The sequence below is a fragment of the Pseudophryne corroboree genome, chromosome 1, assembly GCF_028390025.1.
Source record: "Pseudophryne corroboree isolate aPseCor3 chromosome 1, aPseCor3.hap2, whole genome shotgun sequence".
Lineage (NCBI taxonomy): Eukaryota > Metazoa > Chordata > Amphibia > Anura > Myobatrachidae > Pseudophryne > Pseudophryne corroboree.
In genome coordinates this window covers 782,133,268-782,159,602 of record NC_086444.1, presented here as the reverse complement: position 1 = coordinate 782,159,602, position 26,335 = coordinate 782,133,268, and the positions used below count along the sequence as shown (strand labels likewise).

Sequence of the window (26,335 nt, the reverse complement as noted above, 5' to 3'; positions counted from 1 at the left end):
CTGAACATCATCATCCCGCTGTCGGATTCTCGCGATATTCGGATTCTATATAAGGAGCCGCGCGTCGCCGCCATTTTTCACTCGTGCATTGGAAATGATAGTGAGAGGACGTGGCTGGCGTCCTCTCATTTTGTTTCAGGGGGCTGCAAATATCTTTATTCTGGGGACCAACAGTATTATAGGAGGAGTACAGTGCAGAGTTTTGCTGACCAGTGACCACCAGTATTATAGTTCTCTGCCTGAAAAACGCTCAATATCTGTGCTCAGTGTGCTGCATATATCTGTGCTCACACTGCTTTATTGTGGGGACTGGGGACCAGCAGTATTATATACAGTAGGAGAAGTACAGTGCAGAGTTTTGCTGACCAGTGACCACCAGTATTAAACGTTCTCTGCCTGAAAAACGCTCCATATCTGTGCTCAGTGTGCTGCATATATCTGTGCTCACACTGCTTTATTGTGGGGACTGGGGACCACCAGTATTATATAGGAGGAGTACAGTGCAGCGTTTTGCTGACCAGTGACCACCAGTATTATACGTTCTCTGCCTGAAAATCGCTCCATATCTGTGCTCAGTGTGCTGCATATATCTGTGCTCACACTGCTTTATTGTGGGGACTGGGGACCAGCAGTATTATATAGGAGGAGTACAGTGCAGAGTGTTGCTGACCAGTGACCACCAATATTATACGTTCTCTGCCTGAAAAATGCTCCATATCTGTGCTGCATTGTAGTATATAGTAGGAGTACAGTGCATAATTTTGCTGACCACCAGTATATAATATATAGGAGTATGGAACAGAAGGCCACTGCTCTACCTACCTCTGTGTCGTCAAGTATACTATCCATCCATACCTGTGGTGCATTTCAGTTTTGCACAGTTTGCTGACCACCAGTATATAATATATAGCAGTACGGTACAGTAGGCCACTGCTCTACCTACCTCTGTGTCGTCAATTATACTATCCATCCATACCTGTGGTGCATTTCAGTTTTGCACAGTTTGCTGACCACCAGTATATAATATATAGCAGTACGGTACAGTAGGCCACTGCTCTACCTACCTCTGTGTCGTCAAGTATACTATCCATCCATCCATACCTGTGGTGCATTTCAGTTTTGCACAGTTTGCAGACCACCAGTATATAATATATAGCAGTACGGTACAGTAGGCCACTCCTCTACCTACCTCTGTGTCGTCAAGTATACTATCCATCCATACCTGTGGTGCATTTCAGTTTTGCACAGTTTGCTCACCACCAGTATATAATATATAGCAGTACGGTACAGTAGGCCACTGCTCTACCTACCTCTGTGTCGTCAAGTATACTATCCATCCATACCTGTGGTGCATTTCAGTTTTGCACAGTTTGCTGACCACCAGTATATAATATATAGCAGTACTGTACAGTAGGCCACTGCTCTACCTACCTCTGTGTCGTCAAGTATACTATCCATCCATACCTGTGGTGCATTTCAGTTTTGCACAGTTTGCTGACCACCAGTATATAATATATAGCAGTACGGTACAGTAGGCCACTGCTCTACCTACCTCTGTGTCGTCAAGTATACTATCCATCCATACCTGTGGTGCATTTCAGTTTTGCACAGTTTGCTGACCACCAGTATATAATATATAGCAGTATGGTACAGTAGGCCACTGCTCTACCTACCTCTGTGTCGTCAAGTATACTATCCATCCATACCTGTGGTGCATTTCAGTTGTGCGCAGTATATATAGTAGTAGGCCATTGCTATTGATACTGGCATACAATTCCACACATTAAAAAATGGAGAACAAAAATGTGGAGGGTAAAATAGGAAAATAACAAGATCCACTTCCACTTGGTGCTGAAGCTGCTGCCACTAGTCATGGCCGAGACGATGAAACGCCATCAACATCGTCTGCCAAGGCCGATGCCCAATGTTATAGTAGAGAGCATGTAAAATACAAAAAACAAAAGTTCAGTAAAATGAGCCAAAAATCAAAATTAAAAGCGTCTGAGAAGAAGCGTAAACTTGCCAATATGCCATTTACGACACGGAGTGGCAAGGAACGGCTGAGGCCCTGGCCTATGTTCATGGTTAGTGGTTCAGCTTCACATGAGGATGGAAGCACTCATCCTCTCGCTAGAAAAATGAAAAGACTTAAGCTGGCAAAAGCACAGCAATGAACTCTGTGTTCTTCTAAATCACAAATCCCCAAGGAGAGTCCAATTGTGTCGGCTACGATGCCTGACCTTCCCAACACTGGACGGGAAGAGGTGGCACCTTCCACCATTTGCATGCCCCCTGCAAGTGCTGGAAGGAGCACCCGCAGTCCATTTCCTAATAGAAAAATTGAAGATGTCACTGTTGAAGTACACCAGGATGAGGATATGGGTGTTGTTGGCGCTGAGGAGGAAATTGACAAGGAGGATTCTGATGGTGAGGTGGTTTGTTTAAGTCAGGAACCCGGGGAGACACCTGTTGTCCGTGGGACGAATATGGCCATTGACATGCCTGGTCACATTACAAAAAAAATCACCTCTTCAGTGTGGAATTCTTTTAATACAAATGCGGACAACAGGTGTCAAGCCGTGTGTTGCCTTTGTCAAGCTGTACTAAGTAGGGGTAAGGACGTTAACCACCTCGGAACATCCTCCCTTATACGTCACCTGCAGCGCATTCATCATAAGTCAGTGACAAGTTCAAAAACTTTGGATGACAGCGGAAGCAGTCCACTGACCACTAAATCCCTTCCTCTTGTAACCAAGGTCCTGCAAACCACACCACCAACTCCCTCAGTGTCAATTTTCTCCTTACACAGGAAAGCCAATAGTCCTGCAGGCCATGTCACTGGCAAGTCTGACGAGTCCTCTCCTGCCTGGAATTTTTCCGATGCATCCTTGAGTGTAACGCCTACTGCTGCTGGCGCTGCTGTTGTTGCTGCTGGGAGTCGATCGTCATCCCAGAGGGGAAGTCGGAAGACCACTTGTACTACTTCCAGTAAGCAATTGACTGTCCAACAGTCCTTTGCAAGGAAGATGAAATATCACAGCCGTCATCCTGCTGCAAAGCGGATAACTCAGGCCTTGGCAGCCTGGGCGGTGAGAAACGTGTTTCCGTTATCCACCGTTAATTCACAGGCAACTACAGACTTGATTGAGGTACTGTGTCCCCGGTACCAAATACCATCTAGGTTCCATTTCTCTAGGCAGGCGATACCGAAAATGTACACAGATCTCAGAAAAAGAGTCACCAGTGTCCTAAAAAATGCAGTTGTACCCAATGTCCACTTAACCACGGACATGTGGACAAGTGGAGCAGGGCAGACTCAGGACTATATGACTGTGACAGCCCACTGGGTAGATGTATTGCCTCCCGCAGCAACAACAGCAGCGGCGGCACCAGTAGCAGCATCTCGCAAACGCCAACTCGTTCCTAGGCAGGCTACGCTTTGTATCACCGCTTTCCATAAGAGGCACACAGCTGACAACCTCTTACGGAAACTGAGGAACATCATCGCAGAATGGCTTACACCAAATGGACTCTCCTGGGGATTTGTGATATCGGACAACGCCAGCAATATTGTGCGTGCATTACATCTGGGCAAATTCCAGCACGTCCCATGTTTTGCACATACATTGAATTTGGTGGTGCAGAATTATTTAAAAAATGACAGGGGCGTGCAAGAGATGCTGTCGGTGGCCCGAAGAATTGCGGGCCACTTTCGGCATTCAGCCACCGCGTGCCGAAGACTGGAGCACCAGCAAACAGTCCTGAACCTGCCCTGCCATCATCTGAAGCAAGAGGTGGTACAACACTCTACATGCTTCAGAGGATGGAGGAGCAGCAAAAGGCCACACAAGCCTATACATCTGCCTACGATATAGGCAAAGGAGAGGGAATGCACCTGACTCAAGCGCAGTGGAGAATTATTTCAACGTTGTGCAAGGTTCTGCAACCCTTTGAACTTGCCACACGTGAAGTCAGTTCAGACACTGCCAGCATGAGTCAGGTCATTCCCCTCATCAGGCTTTTGCAGAAGAAGCTGGAGACATTGAAGGAGGAGCTAAAACAGAGCGATTCCGCTAGGCATGTGGGACTTGTGGATGGAGCCCTTAATTTGCTTAACCAGGATTCACGGGTGGTCAATCTGTTGAAATCAGAGCACTACATTTTGGCCACCGTGCTCGATCCTAGATTTAAAACCTACGTTGGATCTCTCTTTCCGGCAGACACAAGTCTGCAGAGGTTCAAAGACCTGCTAGTGAGAAAATTGTCAAGTCAAGCGGAACGTGACCCGACAACAGCTCCTCCTTCACATTCTCCCGCAACTGGGGGTGCGAGGAAAAGGCTAAGATTTCCGAGCCCACCCGCTGGCGGTGATGCAGGGCAGTCTGGAGCTAGTGCTGACATCTGGTCCGGACTGAAGGCCCTTCCAACGATTACTGACATGTCGTCTACTGTCACTGCATATGATTCTCTCACCATTGAAGAATGGTGAGTGACCGTATCCAAGTAGGCACGTCAGACAGTCCGTACGTATACTGGCAAGAAAAAGAGGCAATTTGGAGGCCCTTGCAGAAACTGGCTTTATTTTACCTAAGTTGCTCACCCTCCAGTGTGTACTCCGAAAGAGTGTTTAGTGCAGCCGCTCACCTTGTCAGCAATCGGCATACGAGGTTACTTCCAGAAAATGTGGAGAAGATGATGTTCATCAAAATGAATTCTAATCAATTCCTCCGTGGAGACATTCACCAGCAATTGCCTCCAGAAAGTACACAGGGACCTGAGATGGTGGATTCCAGTGGGGACGAATTAATAATCTGTGAGGAGGGGGATGTACACAATGAAAGGGGTGAGGAATCGGATGATGAGAAGGAGGTGGACATCTTGCCTCTGTAGAGCCAGTTTGTGCAAGGAGAGATTGATTGCTTCTTTTTTGGTGGGGGCCCAAACCAACCAGTCATTTCAGTCACAGTTGTGTGGCAGACCCTGTCGCTGAAATGATGGGTTTGTTAAAGTGTGCATGTCCTGTTTATACAACATAAGGGTGGGTGGGAGGGCTCAAGGACAATTCCATCTTGCACCTCTTTTTTCTTTCATTTTTCTTTGCATCATGTGCTGTTTGGGGACTATTTTTTTGAAGTGCCATCCTGCCTGACACTGCAGTGCCACTCCTAGATGGGCCAGGTGTTTGTGTCTGCCACTTGTGTCGCTTAGCTTAGCCATCCAGCGACCACAGTGCACCTCTTTTTTTCTTTGCATCATGTGCTGTTTGGGGACTATTTTTTAAATCGACCATCCTGTCTTACACTGCAGTGCCACTCCTAGATGGGCCAGGTGTTTGTGTCGGCCACTTGGGTCGCTTAGCTTAGTCATCCAATGACCTCGGTGCAAATTTTAGGACTAAAAATAATATTGTGAGGTGTGAGGTATTCAGAATAGACTGGAAATGAGTGGAAATTATAGTTATTGAAGTTAATAATACTATGGGATGAAAATGACCCCCACATTCAATGATTTAAGCTGTTTTTGAGGGTTTTTTGTAAAAAACACCCGAATCCAAAACACACCCGAATCCGACAAAAAATTTTCAGGGAGGTTTTGCCAAAACGCGTCCGAATCCAAAACACGGCCGCGGAACCAAACCCAAAACCAAAACACAAAACCCGAAAAATGTCCGGTGCACCTCACTACTCAGAATGTGTCTGTCTCCTTGAGACATACAAACATACCCTCGATTTATGCTATACAAATGTAGCATGTGTATTGTGTTTATTTAAAAACTCAAAACGACAGATTATGAGTTGTATGCATGAAGTCTGGATAAGTGTTAATAAACTTGGATTGAAAATTTATTACAAGCACACATAATCCACATAGTAATTTATTTTGTATTTTACTTTATGATTGTGTGTAACATCCTAATGCACAGGTTCTCAAACTCGGCCCTCAGGACTCCACACAGTGCATGTTTTGCAGGTAACCCAGTAGAAGCACAGGTGTATGAATTACTCACAGACACATTTTAAAAGGTTCACAGGTGGAGCTAATTATGTCACTTGTGATTCTGTGAGGAGACCTGCAAAACATGCACTGTGTGGGGTCCTGAGTCCCGAGTTTGAGAACATATGTCCTAATTAAACACTCCTCCACATATATATTATGTTAGCCTTGAGGAATACATGTGTCCCTATCTGTGATGCTCCATCGTATTTAAGGGACACAAACTTAGTCTCATCCAAAATAATTTATTTCGTAATGTTTGCTGCAGTAAACTTGCTGATTTGTAAGTAAATAAACAGTTTGCCACATATATACATTATTATACACATTATTTGTGGGGGATTTTAAAATTCAAATTTCTTTGTTTCTGCATCATGGGTAAGAAACTGATTACTCATTTTTAATACACACAAACATGGCCCAACAATAATGACATTAATTTTGGCACTGAATTATCTAAATTCAATCACAACATATTAAAACCTTTTTAGGCAACTCAATTGTGTTATTCTTGTAATGTTGTATAGAGAAGAAAGGTAAAATAGTTAACAATCACATTGTAATTTGTATTGGCTGCAGAATATAAGATTGATTGGAATCTAGAAAGAGTAATGATTAGAAAAAAATTAAGTGGTCTGTTTACTACCTGCTAAACATATTCTGCCTGGCTGGCAATTATTGTGTCTGCAGGATATGAGAATGATTGGAATCTAGAAAGAGTAATGATTAGAAAACAATCTAGTGGTCTGGTTACTTCCTGCTAACATCTATGTGCAGCTCAAACAACATTTCCCTCCTCCAAAAAAATTCAAAGATGGTAAAGAATAAATGTGCGTACAAATTTCCTGTTGTTGTTTGTACCACTTATAATTAATGATGTTGTACAAATTGTCAAGGAGCTAAGTGTTATATCTATTTTGACAAACATACACTTACTAAGTATTTTGATTTACTTCTCTGAAATTAAAAATGTGAGGTTTATTTGTTAATTTTTTTTGGGTGGCTGCATGTCCTGCCCTTTGCCTTTACCACTGTCATGTTGGCGTGCTCTGGTGGAGCATCTTGGTGGTGATGACACTGGCGTGATATTTGGAGTAGTCGTACCAGAACTGCTGCTTGTTTGCTGTTGGTGCATGGATCTTAGTGTTTTATTGAGGTTTGTGACGGTGGCATTGAGTTAACATGTAGCAGCATTTTGATTGTCTACAATTCGGAATAAAGTTTAATTTATCTTTTGATTGTTTTGAAAAATGTTCATATAGCTTTGCTGTTGTCTGTGCTGTTCTTCCATTAGTCTGTGCTGTTCTTCCATTATGCGCTGTAAGTTGCCCATGACCTGTGTAATGTCTGCACGCATGAGTTCCATGGTATTGCCAATTCTCGTGGTTTGTTCATTTTGTCTACTCATGTTTCTGGTTATTCTTCTGAGGTGACATGGTAGGCTTGCAAACATTTGTGTCTGCCTACGCAGGCAATCTTCATTAGTGGCCTGCTGTCTAGCCCAAATGTTCCAAAACACGTGATCAGGGCCTTGTGTTACTGGTGTTGTTGGGCTGTGTTGTGGTGGTGGTGTGCTTTGCTGTGGTGGTGTACTCACAGGTGCTGGGGTGCTGATTCCTTGGCTTAATGGCTGCATTTCTAACATGATTGTCTCATCCATGTCACTGTGTTGCTGTTGTTGCGGAGGGATGCTGTTACCAGGACTAGAAGCTGTAATTTTGAAAAAAATATACGTTAGCTATCCATTTGTTTGATAAATTATAACAAATCACTAAACATGGAACACATGTCATTGACTGTTGCTTTCAGATATCCTGCCTAGCAACATCATCACTCATAACTTAAATACATACATATGCCTGTTTGAGGCAAATGTGTCTGGTTACTTCATTGTGAAAGCAAACACATTAGTTTTATTGTAGATCAGACATACTCCACCATAAAAACACATTGTAATCCATAATGTGTTACCTTATAGCTTTTCAAAAACAAACATAGTAATGTTTTTATATGTATTTGGCAATGTCAGGTCAAACACACATGTGAAAATTTGTTAAACAACCTTACTATTTTCCAAAATTACACATGAGTTTCTGTTGCAGCATCTTACACACAATGTGCTACTATATGGCTGAAGTGGACATACATATCTTTACAGGATGTGGACAAGGCCATTTTGCTAGGATTCCATTTCATGTTTTACTGACTTCGGTAAGTATATCAGATTTTGATGTGTTTTGACTTAATGCGTTTAAGTAAAAGTTTTATTACGATCTGAAATTTATTACATTTATTTCAGTTTGATACTCACAATCAAGATGAGGGGAGTATGGTTCACGTCTTGGAGGTGTGTCCAAAATTTGGATTGGGGGGGCCGAACATACTGTCGATAATCTTCGTGGCGGGGTATCCTGCTGTGGTTGGCCCTGGACATCAGACCTTGCTTTCTTTGCTGCCACATGTTTTTTTTGGTGGCGTGTTACAGAAGTCCGACTTCTGCTGCTCCAGACTTCTTTTGATGGACCTAGTATTGAAAGTAAAATTTTGTTATGTCCATTCCTTTACAAACATACCCTATACTACAATGGACACTTTACCTGCTTCCGTAGCGTCATCATCATCAGATGTCATGGGAGTTACTGTAGGACGACCAGTACTGCGTTTTTCCAACACTGTAAAACCAAAATAAAAAAGCATGTATTCATGCTATTGTTGACACATCCACCCATTATGCTTATAAACATTAATTCTTTAAAAAATGCTTGTTTTTTTTTAATAAAAAAACATAAGGACCGTAAACCAAAAAAACACTACTTAAAACAATAAACATTGTCCAATAGCCATATGCACTATGGAAAGTGCAACACAGGAAAACATGTACAGGACACAGACATAGGACACAAGTAAAAAAACATACACTAACATCCAAAAACACACACATCTTCATTTTGTAATGAAAGGAAAAAATTTACAGATGCAATATAGATGTGGCACTCCAAACACACATTACCACTATATGAGCCAAACAAACCCCCCCCCCCCAAAAAAAAATAATAAAAAAATAATAATTACACTGCAGTGTTGTGTCAGGGTACAAATACAGACTCAAACTGAACAAACAAATAGTGGGGGTTTTTAAAAAAATTATTACATTCAGTACTAATGACATTACACATGTAAGTGGTTTCCAAACCACTTTCCACTACTCCAGTCTCTAACATGACAACCACTGTTTTTGCAACATTGCACATGGATAACCTAAATATAAAACATAGTCCAAATTAAAAAACAAAAAATGTCCAAAAGGAAAACATTATTGCAGGACAATTCAATGACACACCAAGTCCAAACTACACATGCAAAATATACTGGAAAAAAACACATGACATACAATAAAGTAAGATGTTACATTGGCTTTTGTATAAAACACTAGGTGATTCATCGTGCCCTACGGGCGCTCTTCACACCGTCGTAAGGGGCTACGCTCCCGTGTGCTGAGGGATGGTGGAGGGGGCAGGAGGTGTTGGGTTTGTTGGAGTTGTGGGTGTGTGTGGCAGGGGGATTGGGGAGGGTATGTCAGAGGCTGCCATAGGTGGTGGAGTTCCACATTGGGTGTGTGGGTGGATGGTGAAGGGTATGGGGGGCTTTGTAGTGTTAATGGGAGGGTTGGAGAGTAGGGTAGGGGGAGGTTGATGGTTTTGTTGAACTTTCGTGTGAGCTGCAGGGGTGGTGTATTAGCATAAGATGTGTGCCACGGTGGGGACGGGGGGGGGATACGCTGCTGTTGGCTCGTATATAAGCCACATATATTATTGTGTGGTTGATGGTGGTGAGGGCTGCCCGGTGGTTGGGGAGGGTGTTGGTTGAAGGTTGCGCTGGGTGATGCGGGAGTGGCGAGAGGTCTGTCGCCCATAGCCAGACAGGTGCGACTGACGGGGTAGGGCGGCTCCTGCAGACAGTGTGTGCAGCGGCAGTGGGGAGGGGGGGAGCGGTGTGTGCCGGTTGGGTGTTAGCTGTGAGTGTGTGGCTGCAGCGCGGCTGCAATCTTACAGATGGTAGGGGGGGTTATCGGCGGCCTAGGTTGTGGTTGTGTGTCCCACCGTGGTGGGGAAGGTGGGTGTGTTAGGTGGTGGTGGGTGTTTGCAGGGGAGGTGTGGGGTAAGGCTGTATGGGTGTCCATGCTTACCTGGCAGTGTGGGCGGTCAGTGCACTGCTGGCTTGTGGCAGGTAATGGTGTGTGCAATCTCTGGCTGGTGGTCCCTTCTGCTAGTTGTGTGTGCTGTGCTGACACTGGGACAGGCCAGGAGCTGCTAAGTGCGCCCAGGTCTGTGACTCCACCGAGCGTTAGAAATGCAGGCACAGAGTCACAGGGCTAATATATAGGAGATATATATAGATATAGATTTGTGTTAGTTGTTGTTTTGTTTGCTATGTGTTTTGTGACAAACACATATGTATAACTTTTAATGCAGCTGCTATAATAAAGACAAAATCAGTCCATTAAATAAGGAAAAAACTTAAGAGTTTAATGAAGTAATGATATGTAAATGCATTATACATTTGAAAGAGTTTAAGAAGCCTAATATACAGCATTTTAAGTACACTTTGGTGACAACACTATACTATAGTAACACAGGATGGCACACAAAAGTAAAATTACTTCACATGCAGCAAAACAGAAGGCATATAGCAGGAAGAAGGGGACCTTTATGCATGTCAGTAGGAGGAAAGCACGAAGAGGGCGGGGAAGAGATGCGGTGGCGGAGGCGACGGAGAGCACCAGGCATGCGGAGGCAACGGACAGCACCAGGCATATTCAGCTTCTGCAGGCAGTAAGTATAGCGGTGACTGTGTGTTGATGGCATCGCTGAGCACATGATAGCGGCGGCTAGGGGCCCCTCAGTACAGTGACACCGCCACAGCTGCTGCTCCTATGTGTGACTGTGACCATGTGATGATACTGTGGCTTTCTGATGTCAGTGGGTGAGAATGTGGCGGCTGCCAAGGCTGTTTCCAAATAAAGAATTTGGTCCATGAGGGTGTGTTTTTGGGTAGTGGGAAACCCCCCTTGCATGCGCTACTGTCTTGTGAGTGGGTGAGCAGTGTCTATAGGGGAGGCTGGTTAGATGTTAGGTGTAAATGTTATGTATAGTTAAGATGGTTGTCCAAGGCAAAGCTGTGAAGATATGGTTTACATTTGAAAAATTTGTGTGAAAACTAAATTTTTAGTAAAGTGTTGGGTGTCACTAAGGAGCTGTCCTTGTTGTTCAGTTGGTGTAATGTGTACTTTGATGTGATGTGCTTTTCTTGAGCGTGATAATGCAACGTACAGTTGGCCATGTGAGAAGACGGATGTTTGTAGAAAAATGCCAACGTGCTCAAAAGTTTGCCCTTGTGATTTGTTGATGGTTATAGCGTAAGCTGGAGTGATTGGAAACTGTCTACGGCGTAAGATAAATGGTAATGTTGTATCACTTGGTGCCAAATCAATGCGTGGAATAAAGACTACGTCCCCGTGGTTGCACTCTGAAAGAATGCGGCATTTTGTGAAGTGGTGTGCCAGGTCTTCCACGATTAATCGTGTGCCGTTACACAGTCCCTTTTGTGGGTTAAGGTTGCGTAAAAGCATGATAATTACACCTTTTTTTAAAAGCAGGACATGTGGAGGCATTCCTGAGGGTGTTTGGTTGTGTAGAAAATCTAGGGGGAAGGTCAAAGTGTCATTTGGATCTTCTGAGTCCACAGAGTCGGCACTGTAATAAATTGTTGAATTTCCTGGTATTAAATAAATGATTTTTCTATTCATGTCTAGTGTGTGTGCATTTGTGGGTGCAACAATGACTCGTTTTGCAAGGGAATCCTCTGACATGTCGTGTACATGATTAAAAATTGTTTCAATAAGATCGTCGTGGGTGATCATATGTGGTGGGATTTGAATGGTGGTATTGTCATTGAAATTTGGGTTTGGTGGCAGGCTTCCCATTCCAACGTGTAGAAGCCATGTATTGTGTGCCTCCTCTCCCTCTGTGCGCATGTTGGTTGTAAGAGTGAGATGAGTGAAAAGTTTCCACAGGTGGCTTGCTTTAATTCAGCATTCAAGAATATCAGTTTGGGTACCTCTTGGAACAACTGGAAGTGTTTGGCGGAAATCTCCTCCTAAGACGATAACTTTGTTTCCAAATGGTGTGTTTATGTTCATGATGTCACGTAACAGTGTATCAATACAGCGTAGTCCATGTTTAGGAAGGATAGTAATTTCATCAATAATGATGAGGGTAGCTTGACGTAATAGATCTGCTTCAGGTGAAGTTAGGCGGAGGGAAGAAACGGAGGTATCAAGTAGTGGTACTGGAAGTTTGAATCCACTGTGAACAGTGCGTCCTCCTTTGAGTAAGGTAGCGGCAATTCCAGTAGTTGCAAATAGCAATACTGTTTTCCCCTTTCCTCGTATGTATGCTATGAGTGTGGTGTAGAGGAAGGTTTTGCCAGACCCACCTGGTCCATCTAGATAAAATGCATGGTTGGTAACATGGCTGTTATCCACAGCCGTGATAATTGTGTTGAAAGCATGTAACTGCTGTGGGTTGAGCATTGCAAGGCGTGTCATAGCTTCCTGAGCCTCTTCTGTGATATTATACATGTGTTCTGGTGGTGGGTGACCCTGTGGATTAGGCAAACCAAGTAGTGTACAGGAAAGTCCATGTTGTTTTAAGACTGTGTTAATTTCGTGTAGTGCTTTGTTTTGTGAAATATTTTGAGAATTGTGTTGCAGAAAGTCAAGCGTTAGATCGAGTAGGTGATCTTCCCACAGTCGTATTGGGTGAGTAGGCTGACAAAAGCAGCAGATGTATGAAAACATTTTGCGTAACTGTTTTGGCATCAGGTAGGTGGCTCCGTCTGTTAAGCAGTGATGCCATTCTTCATCGGATGCAAGAAGTCCGCGTGCAAAAGCAGTGGCTTTAAAGATTTCATAGTGTACATTATTGAGTGTGCGCAATGATTGAAAACTGGTTGCACCGGACACATGGAGAAGTAACATGCGTAAGTAGAAGCGTTCCTCATTTTTTAGACTGACCGTATACATTCTTGCCACAATTTTATCACCTCCTCGTTTTCTTTTTAGCCAATGTCCATGCGTATAAACGTAGTATTGTGGAATGTCAGTGTAGAGCCATTGTTGTGCATGTTGGTCATGTGCGTTGAGTTCAATCCAAGATTCAAGTTTAGTTTTTCCTGTTTTGGCAGCAAGAAGGGCTTCTTCCTCATGTCCGTGTTCAAAGATGATTGTTTGTTGGTGAGGTAGATGTACTGGAAGTCGTATGACAGCGTGTGATCTTTTGTGCATAACATATTCTCGTAGTCTCCAAATAGCTTCTGGTGGGCTTACATAGCGACAGTCAATAAAATTTTGTATTTCATTGTACTGTTGCTCTGGCTGACCATCTGGTTTTATAACCACATTAGCACAATCGAATCCCTTAAAAATGTACTTGTAGATGTACTTAATAGCGTAAAGGGATGTGCAAACTTCCACATTTATGTGTGCATTGTACTTTAGGGCCAAGTATGGATTGTATGGTACCACATTTTGGTTGGACATAAGTACGCATCGAACCTCAACGGTTTCTTGAGGTCGATGTTGGCACACAGGATAAGTATGACGATGTATAATGATGTTGTCATTAAAATCTTTTGGGAAATTTTGGGAACATTTGCCATCTTTCATGCAGGGTGCTCGTGGATTAGTGGTGCCGCATGGACCATGTAGCATGCAGCGGATAATGATTTGGCGTAAAATGGGTGTTTGTATATGTGGTATTTCTGCCAATACAAACTTATTGATTTTTTCAGCAGTGTTAAATTTATCCTCAGCTCTTAGTGCAAGTAGTATGTGAGCGTGAGGAAGGCCTCTTTTCTGAAATTCAATAGTATAGACAAAGGATTTTGTCTGTCCGAAAAGGCAATGTTTGGTTAGGTCATACATAAGTGCATCAAGTTTGATTTTGAAGACGCGTGCAACTAAATCAGGTCTATCAGAAGTCTGTTCACCTGGCTGTAAGTTGTTTAGTATTTCCGGCCATGAGGGATTAGCAGTGAAAGTTATGAAAACATCTGGTGCTCCCCACTTAGAGAAAATAGACATAGCGTCACAGCAACGTTCACGCATATGTCTTGGGGATCCTTCAAAGGTTGATGGTAGAATAATGGGAATGCCAGCTGGTATGTGATTATAGTCTGCCATGTTTGCAACATGGTCAGCTAGTCCTTGACACTGTTCTGCTCGGAATCTGCTTTGATTGTGGCGAATGTAGTTTAATCAGTTTGCCTCAACCTGAAGATAGGAATCAACTAACCACTGTTGGGTTAATTTGCCTGCGGACATAATGGGACTGAAATTATCGCAAATAGCTGTAAAAGCGGCTTTGTATTGCAACATGGTAACATAGTTGCGAACTTCATTGAGTTGTGCTCCACTGTAAGAATGACATTGCCAATTTGGTTGCCAGCCAGGTTCCCCATAAGGGAAAAACAGAGCATGTTATCGGATCCATGTTTGGGCTTAGAATGTTAAGGTTAATGAATGGTTGGTTTGGATCTTCTGGATTTTTCGGATAGATTCGTATGTCTCGTTGGAAAGGTGGTTCTCCATCTTCGTTGACAAAGATCATGGCAACTTCATTGGATGTGGGGTTGTTGTATCGTCGGTAATCAGAGTGGCGATCATGTCTTAGGGCCATACTAACGACTGGAACTTGTTCTCCTGTTTGAGCTGCAAGTTGTATATGGTGTTTATGAATGTTAGTAATTAGCTGGTAGCTATGTGCAAGGCGATTGTGTTTGCGAAAGAAGCGATCAATTTGGTCCATGATTTCAGGTCGACACTCATCATTGGCGCCATGTTGTTCACGAAAGGTGGCTGCTTGTGTGCTGTCCATAACGTATAGCTGTGCAAACTGTGGGGCTTGGTTGTTGACCGGCTGTAGGTGTGAAGTGCGATGATATGTCTGTCCGTGTACTTTGAATACGTAAGGGCCTTTTCCTGGTAAAGTCACAATTGTAGCTCCCATTGAAGCAAAGGAAACGGCACTGTTGTAAGAGCGGATGTTTTCTCGAAAATGAATGCGGTTGGGGTTAGCTGTGTCAGAGAGTAATTTGTGTAGAAAATCAGGATACAGTAAATCAACGGAATTGATGTCTTGTGGCTTTGGCAACTTAACTTTGCCTTTTTGGCAACAGCTTTTAAATTTTCCGTCAGATGGCCTTTCGGCGACAAAATGTCGTGCTCCACAGAATTGGCACATGACGTTAAAAGGTCCGCAAGTGTGTGGGGTGACATGATGGTGTTGTAAAGTAATATCATGATAATGTATAAAGTGAGTGTGTAAGTCCTGAGTGTGTAAATGGGGTTGTGAATGTGGGAAAGGTGTTGCTGTAGTTGTGTCAATAGTTTGGTAAATGTGGCTACGCTGCTGAGATTGAGCATGTGCAGTGCGGCGTACAGTGGTTTCTTCTAAGGTTTCTTGTTGGATTCTTATTTTGTGCTGTAGTGCATCTTTACTGCGACGTGACTGAGCTTGTTGTGTAGTTTGTTTGTGACGTTGAAGGCGTTGAGAGTTTGCATGTTGAGATCTGCACAGTGTTGTGGTTTTCAATGTTTGGCTTAGTAGTCTGGCTCATTCATATGTGGCTTTGGTTTGTCTGCGTGTTGTGGCTTGTTGCATGGTTTGGAGATTGTTTTTTTTTTAGAGATACTGTTTTACAGGTGACAATGGTACTGTGCGTGGCTTGGCTTTGTTTAGCTAGCCATCTGGCCTGGCGTTCTTTGTTTTTGCGTTTTTTTCGTACTAAGGGATCCTCAGGTACATCCATAGTAATCTAGTGTTGAGTACATAAAATTGTTAGTGGAGACACTGATTTTTGGTGCCTTACATGTGTGTAAAGGAGAGGGTTGCTGGAAGTAATAGTTGTGTTTGAAGCTCTTGGTCTTGTGGAGAAGAAGGGTAAATGTAGACAATAGAGGGAGACATAGAAAGAACAGGGTAGTAAATAGTATTAAAGAGTGAATACGTTATGAAGGTGCAGAGGCGCCGTATGTAGAAATGAGAGAGATGGAAGGTGATAGGCAGGGGAATGGTAATGGTAAAAGAAGACACATACACGACTTGTGAGGAAGGGAGGTGGGTTACAGAGGGTGAAATGGATTGTTGAAAAATAAGGATGAAAGTGAAGGAGAGGATAGATACATTGTGGTGTGTTACATAGGAAATGATGTTGGTTAGTGATGGTATGTGGAGTTTGTAAGGGACGCTAATGGCGATGTGTTATAAATGCTGGATGTTATGTAAGGTATAGTCATGTGTAGTTTGGGAGTGGGAATGTGCTGATAGGTGATGTTAGGTACATGTATTGTTGAAAGTTGTGTTGTAAGGTTTGAGTAATGTATTGGTAATAGGAAATTGGTTGGGTTGTATTACTGTGTGTATTGTTGTGGGTTGTTTGGTGTGGGCCTAAAAATGCCCTGAGTGATAAATTATGGATTACTGATCAATGAGAGCGAGGACAGTAGGTAATGTGGTGGTAAAGGGAGATAATTACACCGGTAAGTAAAACATAGTGTTAGGAAGGGAAATTGTGAGAGGTGGTGTGGAGTGAAATTGTAATGGGTTGCAATTGAATAGGAGATGGTTACGGATAAGTAGTGTGTAGAAAAGAGTGTAAGTTGTAGAAAATTTGGTCGTGAAGTATACAGTTGTGTTAAATATGTTTGCGTATGAATGTTGTGTACGTTGAGAAAGAGGGGCAATAAAAGTAACAGTAGAGTGGTAGTGCATAAAGTGTAAAGTTTGGGGAAAGAAAAGTGTTGTAGTTGTGTTGTTGGTGACGGCTAGAAAGGGTGGTATATTAATTTGATCTTTGTGTAGTGCAAAGTGTTATTGGGAGTTTTGAACAATGGCCATGTAATAGAAGAAAAAGACAGCATAAGAAGGAGGGATAAATGTGTTATGTTTTTCTTGAATTGTGTAATGTTGTGTTCAGTAGGCCGCATAAAGTGTAGAATGGTCTGTGGGAAGAGATAGTAGAGTGAGTTACAGAGTGAATGTGTACAGGTGTCACAGATGTTTGTAAAGAGAAGAGCTTTAGGTAGGAGTGGAGGGTATGCAGTTAAAAATTTGTACGTAGTGCAGGTGGATAGACACAGGGTGTGTGCAGGTTTGTTTGTTACATATGTAGACAGTGTTGACAGGGAGGTAGGGAGTAGATACACAGGGGCAGATGTATTAACCTGGAGAAGGCATTAGGAAGTGATAAACCAGTGATATGTGCAAGGTGATAAAGGCACCAGCCAATCAGCTCCCATATGTAAATTAACAGTTAGGATCTGATTGGCTGGTGCCTTTATCACCTTGCACATATCACTGGTTTATCACTTCCTTATGCCTTCTCCAGGTTAATACATCTGCCCCACAGTGTGCTGCGTTACTACATAGGCTGCGACACAGTGTGCATAGGTAGTAGTGGGCCTGATAAGCAGGAAGGAACCAGGGGAGTGTGTTAAATAGACTATGTTGTCAGGGATGACAGTTAGTTATAGACAGTGAGACCCCATGTAGCAAAGTAATGTATGCACACAGGGTACACAGGTAGCAATTGTTGATATTCCCCCTGGGTACAGGTATCAGTGTGAGTACACACACACACACAATGTTCACAGGTAGCATGGGCACGTACAGACACAATGGACCATGGTAGCAGCAGGGGTTTTGCACATAATTTAGAGTGATAGGAGAGTAGGCTATATATGAAATGGGTGAAAGGTGAAAGTGTACTATAAGGGCTTATACACACACTTCAAATAGGTTTGTACAGTAGGGTGTGATGAAAGTGCGGACAGTATTAGGGGTGTTTATGATGATAGAGTGTGTTGCTGTTCTGTAGAATGTAATATGTACATTGTGTGTGTTTTGGGTGTGAAAGCGTGTGGTTGCAGAGTGGAGGGAGTAGTAAGGTATATACAATGGAATGGGTCATGTTGTAGCTCAGCGTGTGGGTAAAAACATGGAAGTAATAAAGTGCTTTGGGGTTGTGGTTTTGTATATGTGTTGGTTGTGTGTTTTGTAGGAAGAGGGTGGATGGGGGTAGTAGAGAGGGTATAGTACGATATGGCGGCGCTTGGGGTCCCACCGACCAGCATACCGGAGGTGGGAGGCCGACCGGCGGTGTTTTGGGTGAATGGTCTATGGAAATAGGAGGTGCGTTGGTTGTTGGTAAGGTGGTTGGGGTGGCATGGGGTTGGATGGGAAATAAGCATGTTTGGATTGTATGCAAAAGTGGGTGGTAGCATGAAGGTGGAGTTGTGTGTTGCAGTTAGTGTGTTCTTGTGTTTGAGGGAGTGACTTGTAGCGTGTAGTGATTGTGTTATAGTGTGTGTGGAGGATGTGTGGTATTGAAAGGGGTGTGTGAAGGTTGGTTTGTACATAAGGTGTTACTGTGTTTGAGGGGTGGCCTTGTGAGGTGTTGTTGGAGAGGTATGTGCATGGTTCTTGGGGGTGTGGTGTTGTTTGGAGGGCTTGTGCTAAGGTGTGTATGTGGGATGTACATGCTGTTTGTGACACGTAGTGTTGAAAGTTGGTGGGGAAGGATTGTGCATGTGTTGTGTGTGTGGTTTGAGAAGGGGATATGTGGATGTGATTGTAGAGTTGGTGTCTAAAATGGCTTATGTAGCTGTTGTGAGTGGTGGTGGGTGTCCTGTATGCAGGATGGATTATTTTGAGAGGAGATGGTGGTTAAGTGAGTGAGCGAGTTAATATTTGGGGGGGGGGGGGGTGTAAGGTTTGTTGTATGGTGTCCTTTTGGTGTTGAAGATGCTGTGTTAGAAGGCCTTTGGGAAATGGTACTGGGTAATGGAAGTGGTGTGTGATAATTAGGAAATGTTTTGTGGAAGGTAGGTTTGCAGAGGGTGCATTGTGTGGCAGAGGTAGTAGATAGGTGGAGGTAGTTGGGGGATGGTTAGGTTTGAGTAGGGGCATGGTGTGTATGTCTTTGTGGTTGGTTGGTGATGTAATGGAGTGGGCAGGGTGTAGAACGTTTTGTGGATGGTGTCCAGTTGATGTACAGGTGTGGGGGGATAGTGGTAGGGGAGGGAAAGCTGGTGTGGGTTGTGGATGTGCGGGTGTGGTCAGGGGTGTGTATGTGTACTGGTGTGTGTATATGTTTTTTCGTAGGGGTGAGTGGTTATGTGTGGTTGAGGTGTACGTGTGTTGTCAGTGTGTTATGTGTTGGGTATTGTAACGTGTGCTATGGTCACTGGTGGTGTTTGTGGGTGAGTGTTGTGTCGAGATATTGAAAGTTGTGTTACTGTAAATGGGATGTTGGAGTGGTGGTGTATGTGTGAAGGTTGGTTTTGAAATAAGGTGTGAGTGTGTGTGAGGGTTGTACTTGTGAGGTGTTGTTGGAGAGGTATGTGCATGGTTGTTGGGTGTGTGGTTTTGGGTGGATGAGTTGTCTTAAGGGTTGGATGTGGGATGTAAATGTTGGTTGTGACCGTAGTGTGTTTAGATGGTGGGGAAGGTTGTGCCTGTGTTGTGTGTGTGGTTTAAGAAGGGGATATGTGGATGTTATGGTAGAGTTGGAGTGTAAAATGCCTTATATAGCTGTTGTCAGTGGTGGTGGGTGTCCTGTGTGGAGGATGATAATGTTAGAGAGGAAATCGTGGTAGAGTGAGTGAGTGAATGTGTGTTGCCGTGGGTAAGGGTTGTTACCGCTATCCCCCGTGAGGTCAAAGGCGGTAGTTTGTGCATGTACACAGCACGGCCATCCGCAGTTTGGTGGGTTTGGTCTTCAGGAGTGTTGGTACTCCTGTGTCTAGCGGCACATATATATGAGGGTTGTGATTATGTGGCTGGCTGTCTAATGTAGGTAGGTGTATTAGGGGTAGGGGCATCGTTGTGATGCGTGTAGGTGGTTGGTGGGTTGTGCTAGGGTGTGTGCAGGGTGAAGAAAGTAGTGGTGATTTTGGAGTGGTGGTAGGGCGTGTGAAGTTGATGTTGTGGAGGGGGGGTGTAAATTTGCATGTTGTCAATGTGTTTGTGTATAGGGTAAAAGTGTAGTGTTGTGGTGTTTGTGTGCTTGTGATGGCTAAAGATAATGTGTGTTGAGGGTGAGTGTGGATGTGGTATGTGTTGTATTTAGTGGAAGCTGCATGCTGGAGGGGGTGAAGGATCAATGTGTGTTTTGTTTGTGTGCTATGAAAGGGCTATGTAGATTGTGCATGGTGTATCGAAAAATGTGTGATTGGGGTGGTGAGTACAGTGAGTTTGGAGGGTGGATGTGGTGTGGGGACTGCATAACTTGGTGTACTGGTGAGAGGTTATGAGGTGTTACAGTTGTATGTGTGTGTTTTTTAGAGTGTGTTGTGTCTTCCCCCCTTTCTAAGCAATTCCATTCCCCCCCCTTCCAGCACAATAGCAGCCATTAAGTAATAGAACCCCCCCCCCCATCACCACCACCACCACGATGTCCAATATCAGCTAGACTTCCAATTCCCCCCCCCCTTCCAGCACAATAGCAGGCATGAAGTAATAGAACCCCCCCACCATCACCACCACCACCAGCCCAATATCAGCTTAACTGGGGGTGCGGGGTGCGTTCGCTACTGCTGGGTCCTATAGTGATAGTGGTGGGTGCGGGGGCTGGATTTGTGCGGGGTGATGCTGGAGTTGGGACAGGGCTGGCGTGCAGGCAGAATGGTGCGGGTTAGGGAGGTTTGGGAAGCACAGGTGGCGTGGTAGTGAGGGAGGCTGGTGTGTTGCGGCTCCATGAGCCAGGGTGTGCAGCGGTAGTGGGGAGGGGAGGAGAGTTATGTGCGCTGCTATGGTCCGGCGGAAGAGAGCTGCGGGTAACGGGGCTGGGGAAGGCCGGAGGGAGCTGGTGTGGTAGGCTCCTGTCGGCTGTCTTGTGACAGCGTGAATCGGAGCTGGCGGCGTGAATCAGAGCTGGCGTGGTAGCGAGGGAGCCAGGCTGTGCGGTGTGGTCTGGCTCCGTGAGTGCAGCGGTAGTGGGGAGCAATGTGTGGAGGCCGTGTAGCTGTGAGTGTATGTTCGCGCTCCGCGGCAGCACTGTAAGAGATGGGAGGGGGGGGGCGGCTAGTGGCGGAATGGCTAGTGGCTGTGTGTGGCACCATGGAGGGTAAGGTGTTTGGAGTAGGTGGTGGTGGGTGTAAGAGATGGAAGGGGGGGGGGCGGCTAGCGGTGGTATGGCTAGCGGCTGTGTGTGGCGCCGTGGAGGGTAAGGTGTTTGCAGTAGGTGGTGGTGGGTGTTTGCAGGGGAGGGGTATGTGGGTGTCCATGCTTACCTGACAGTGTGGTGTGTCTGTAGTGGTCCGTTCTGCTAGTGTGCTGAGACTGGGACAGGGCAGGGTCTGTGACTCCACCCAGGTGTGCTGACACTGGCAGGGCAGGCTCTGTGACTCCACCCAGCGTTAGAAATGCAGGCACAGAGTCACAGGGCTAATATATAGGAGATTACCCAAAACAATGTATTTGCTGACACACACTTGAAGATGGGAGTAATATGCAACGTGACATGACACACATTTAAAGAAAAGAAAAAATAAGGTCATAGAATGTTAATGCAAATACACATGCTCACCATTCTTCCTGGTCCTATCTGAATCCCAGACATGGGTTGCAGAGACTACTTTAGGAGGTATTACACTCCGCATGGGCTCCTCATACTCCAGATATCTTGCAATATAGGGCTGGCCACCACCGGTTTTTCGAGCCGACTACGCCTCCTTGGCCATTTTGGACTTGACACGTCGCTTTATGTCATAGTACCGTTTGCGGCACGTGTCATCCGTCTGCTTGACCACCCCCTCACTATTGATAGCAGCAACAACTTTCGCCCACAACACCGTCTTCTTCCGTGTTGGCACCTTGGTCGACTCAGTCCCAAATAGCTGCCGCTGACACTTCTTCAGCTCCCGCACCAATGCCACATTTTCTACATAACTAAACTTGACATTCCGCCCAATCTTAGTAGTGGTGCGTGGCTGCGGAGTTCTCTGACTGTCACTATCACTGTCACTTGAGGCTGCTGCAGCAACCTCACCCACCTCCTCCACCTCACTAACCTCACTCACACTCACCTCCTCCACCTGACCGACCTCCTCCCCCTCACTCACACCCTCCACCTCACCCACCTCTGAGTCACACATAATTGTGTCTAAACACTTAACACAGAAAACAAATACAAACAACACACTCCTCCACTACCACTGCACAAATCACACACACACACACACACACACACACACACACACGCACACACACACACTGACAAGGGACTTTAAATAAAAAATACTTGGACAAAAAAATTAGACAAAACCACAAAAAAACAAGACTACAAGAATGACAAGACTACTTTCAAACAAAATACTACACTCAGAAATCGCAAACAACACTCCTCACCTAACCAAAAACTCACCTACCTCCACAGCACAACCTCCATCCTCACCACTAACTAAACCCACGAGGTGCGGACGGTTTGGGGCATATTTATATGGTTGCGCACAGACACTCCTACATCTGAAACACAACCAATCACGAACGGGGATGAAAAACGAAACTAAAAGTGAAAATGCGGCCGGGGTTTAAAAAAAACCCTGCCGCGTTTAACTTAGAAAATAAACCAGCAAAAACAACAAAAACACGTACGCAAACGACAATGATGGCCATAAATGTACCAAAAAAAAAAATGACTGGCATCGACATTGGAAAACACGAAAACCATAAAGTCGACTGCTTCGTAACTTTGCGTATATAGGCCCTCATTCCGAGTTGATCGGTCGCAAGGCGAATTTAGCAGAGTTACACACGCTAAGCCGCCGCCTACTGGGAGTGAATCTTAGCTTCTTAAAATTGCGACCGATGTATTCGCAATATTGCGATTACTAACTACTTAGCAGTTTCAGAGTAGCTCCAGACTTACTCTGCCTGTGCGATCATTTCAGTGCTTGTCGTTCCTGGTTGACGTCACAAACACACCCAGCGTTCGCCCAGGCACTCCCACCGTTTCCCCGGCCACTCCTGCGTTTTTTCCGGAAACGGTAGCGTTTTCAGCCACACGCCCCTGAAACGCCGTGTTTCCGCCCAGTAACACCCATTTCCTGTCAATCACATTACGATCGCCGGAGCGAAGAAAAAGCCGTGAGTAAAAATACTTTCTTCATAGTAAAGTTACTTGGCGCAGTCGCAGTGCGAACATTGCGCATGCGTACTAAGCGGATTTTCACTGCGATGCGATTAAAAATACAGAGCGAACAACTCGGAATGAGGGCCATAGTTTCAAAAAGTTGCATGAAAATGCACCCGATACAAAACGAGTTAAAACACTACACAAACCGACTCAAACACAAATATTAGTAAATATAGGCCCTGGTATTAACAAACAATGGGGATTTGGTATCAGGTATTATAGTAGGGGAACCCATAGGAAACAGCGACCACAATATGTTCACATTCAATATTAGTTTTCATAAACAGTCCTATACTGGCTCAACTAGGACTCTAAACTTTAGCAAAGCGAATTTTGAAAAGATGAGGGTATTTTTCAGGGATATTGAATGGGAAGGTTTGTTTCTAGGAAAAAATACTACAGAGAAATGGGATGTACTAAAATTCCTGCTAGCTAAAAATACTCTCAAATTTATTCCTACTAGCAGCAAAAAAAGGAATAAAAATAATAAAACTATGTGGCTTAACAAAAAGATAAAGGAACTTATGGGCAAGAAAAGGCAAGCATTTAAAAAATACAAATCTGACGGGGAAGCGGAGTCATTTCAGCACTATAAGGACTGTAACAAAATATGCAAAAAGGAAATAAAAGCTGCTAAAGTAGAAACTGATAAACTAGTAGCACAAGAAAGCAAAGCGAATCCCAAAAAATTCTTCAAATACATTAATACTGTAGCAAGAGATTAAAGAAAGAGAGTATAGGCCCTTTAAAAGACAAGTTCGGAGTCTTAAGCAAAAATGATAATGACATAGCGGACACACTAAATTAGTTTTTTTCAACAGTATTTACTAGAGAGGACCCAATTCAGGAAGTAACACACAATCTCAATAATGAGAATATCCCACTGATAGGTACCTATTTAAGCGAGGAGGTAGTCTGTGACCGACTAAAACAGTTAAAGATTAATAAATCACCGGGTCCCGATGGAATTCACTAGAGATGAGCGGGTTCTGTTCGTCAAGATCCGAACCCCCGAACTTCACGTGTTTTACACGGGTCCAAGGCAGCCTTGGATCTTCCCGCCTTGCTCGGTTAACCCAAACGAGGCTGAATGTCATCATTCCGATGTCGGATTCTCGCGAGATTCGTATTCCATATAAAGAACTGCGCGTCGTCACTCGTGCATTGTAGATTGAGCGGAGAGGACGTGGCTATGTTCTCTGCCTGAAAAGCTCAATATCTGTGCTCAGTGTGCTGCATTGTGGTGACCACCAGTATATTATAGTAGTACAGTACAGTAGGCCATTGCTGTACCTTGCAGCTCCGTGTCAGACACGGTTCTAGTATCCTGATCAGTGCTCAATATCTACTGCATTGTTGTGTGACCAGTATATATAGTAGTACAGTGCATCATTTTGGTGAATACCAGTATATAGTAGTACAGTACAGTAAGCCATTGCTGTATCTTGCAGCTCTGTGTCACTTCTAGTATCCATATCTGTGCTGCATTGTTGTGAGCAGTATATAGTAGTACAGTGCAACATTTTGGTGACCACCAGTATATAGCATGTCAAAGTCGAAAAATATCATGAATCACTTGCCTTGTACTAACCCCTCATGCACATGCCCGCTGCACGTGCACACGCTCTGCCGTGCGTGCACATATCCGCAATTTGCGTAAGATCGCTCCGGCGATCACGCGCGGTGTATGCGCATTTACGGTAGAGTTTGTGAGCGTCTAGCGGGCGACTCGATCATAGCATATTTTACCCACATAGTGTGTTTTATAGTGAATATTCCCCTTAACAATGTCAGAAATTATGTTTAGTTTAAACGGTTCTTGGACAGAGAAATTCCTCTTTGCATGATGGGAAGGGTCAGATAAAGGTAGAACGGTGGTGTCTAGTATCCAGCTGTAGAGTATTTTATTGGTGACATTTCGGTGTTGGTTAGGAAGAGATTGCTCGCTCCTGCGCATAGTTATGTACAAAAGTAGTTTATAGATATTTACTGTATTTGCTGTTCATTATCCATGCAGCGGGAATCCTAAGGATACCTCCCACCTGAGAAGTTGGAGAAAGGCACAGCCCACCTGTTCGAACCCACCTATGACCTTTTGTTATAATGCAGAGACACATTCCTGTGTCCAATGAACCATGAGACTATAGGGACCATTGTATTGTTACTGTATGTTGTGTATATAAAGACCACCATTGCCTGTCCAGTCACTCACTCTCTCTGCAAGGTTTTCACATTGAAGGATGAGGGCTGGATTCAGGACGCGCCTGCGAATCATTCCCACATGTGTAAGTTCTCTGTAGTCATTTTGTTATCCTCTGTGTTTGCCATTTGTTCTCATTGTGTACTCATTCTGTTTTCTTGTGTTTGCGATCGTTCGCTATTGTTCATATTATTCCTCGTTATTCTGTTTAGGTTTTTATGTTAGTTTTGTAGTGTATAAGCTGTACTGTTTTTCCCCTTTTTACTCTAATAGAATTATCCACGAGGGTGTTAGAGCCTAAGTGGTTTTTAAATCCTAACCAGGTCTTGTGTTTTCACTAGTTACTGTAAAGGGTTTTCTGAGCATCTCAATCGCTCAAACAGCTTCTCATATAATCAAGGTTAAAAAGCATTACATCGTTATAGTATTTCATTGCCAAGGTTTAAAGTGCAAAGCGTACCCTTAAGGTGTGTTGTTACTAAGGGTTACTGTGTAACATTCTGCGAGCGTGCGTGTCGCTCGTGCGTCGCGCCCACGGCCTAGCGTTTGCTACGCTAAGTGCGTACCCTTACGGTACTCAGTGCGCCAATAGCGTACTTAGTCCATAATAGAATATAGCTTAATGTTTATAGGTAATAACTGACTTTATCAATTGGGGGCATCGTCCGTGCCTCCTCATATCCGCAGCCAAGCGGAACCAGGCAGACTTTATCCATCAGCAAAGGGCGGGAAGGTAGTATCCCCTGTTAGCGGTTTGGTGGTTGGGGATACGGTAAGTGCTGATTAGATAAGCATCTGCTCCGTTTGGTTTGTAGGGATGCTGGTGGGATCCGGAACCGAAAGGTAAGAACGTTAAGCTATTGTCTTTTAAATCTGTTTAAATTT

General features: G+C 44.2%; 1 protein-coding gene across 1 annotated transcript in view; it reads right to left on the bottom strand.

Moving 5' to 3' along the window:
* Positions 1-6,251: 6,251 nt before the first annotated feature.
* LOC134945135 (rho GTPase-activating protein 17-like) overlaps positions 6,252-26,335 on the bottom strand; it is a 127,018-nt gene continuing 106,934 nt past the window's right edge. The window contains exons 2-4 of the mRNA XM_063934266.1: positions 8,592-8,666; positions 8,306-8,518; positions 6,252-7,704 (exon numbers count right to left, since the gene is read on the bottom strand). Of these exons, the coding sequence (XP_063790336.1) occupies positions 7,217-7,704; positions 8,306-8,518; positions 8,592-8,625 (735 nt within the window). The 5' untranslated portion in view covers positions 8,626-8,666 and the 3' untranslated portion in view covers positions 6,252-7,216. The remainder of the gene's footprint in view (positions 7,705-8,305; positions 8,519-8,591; positions 8,667-26,335) is intronic.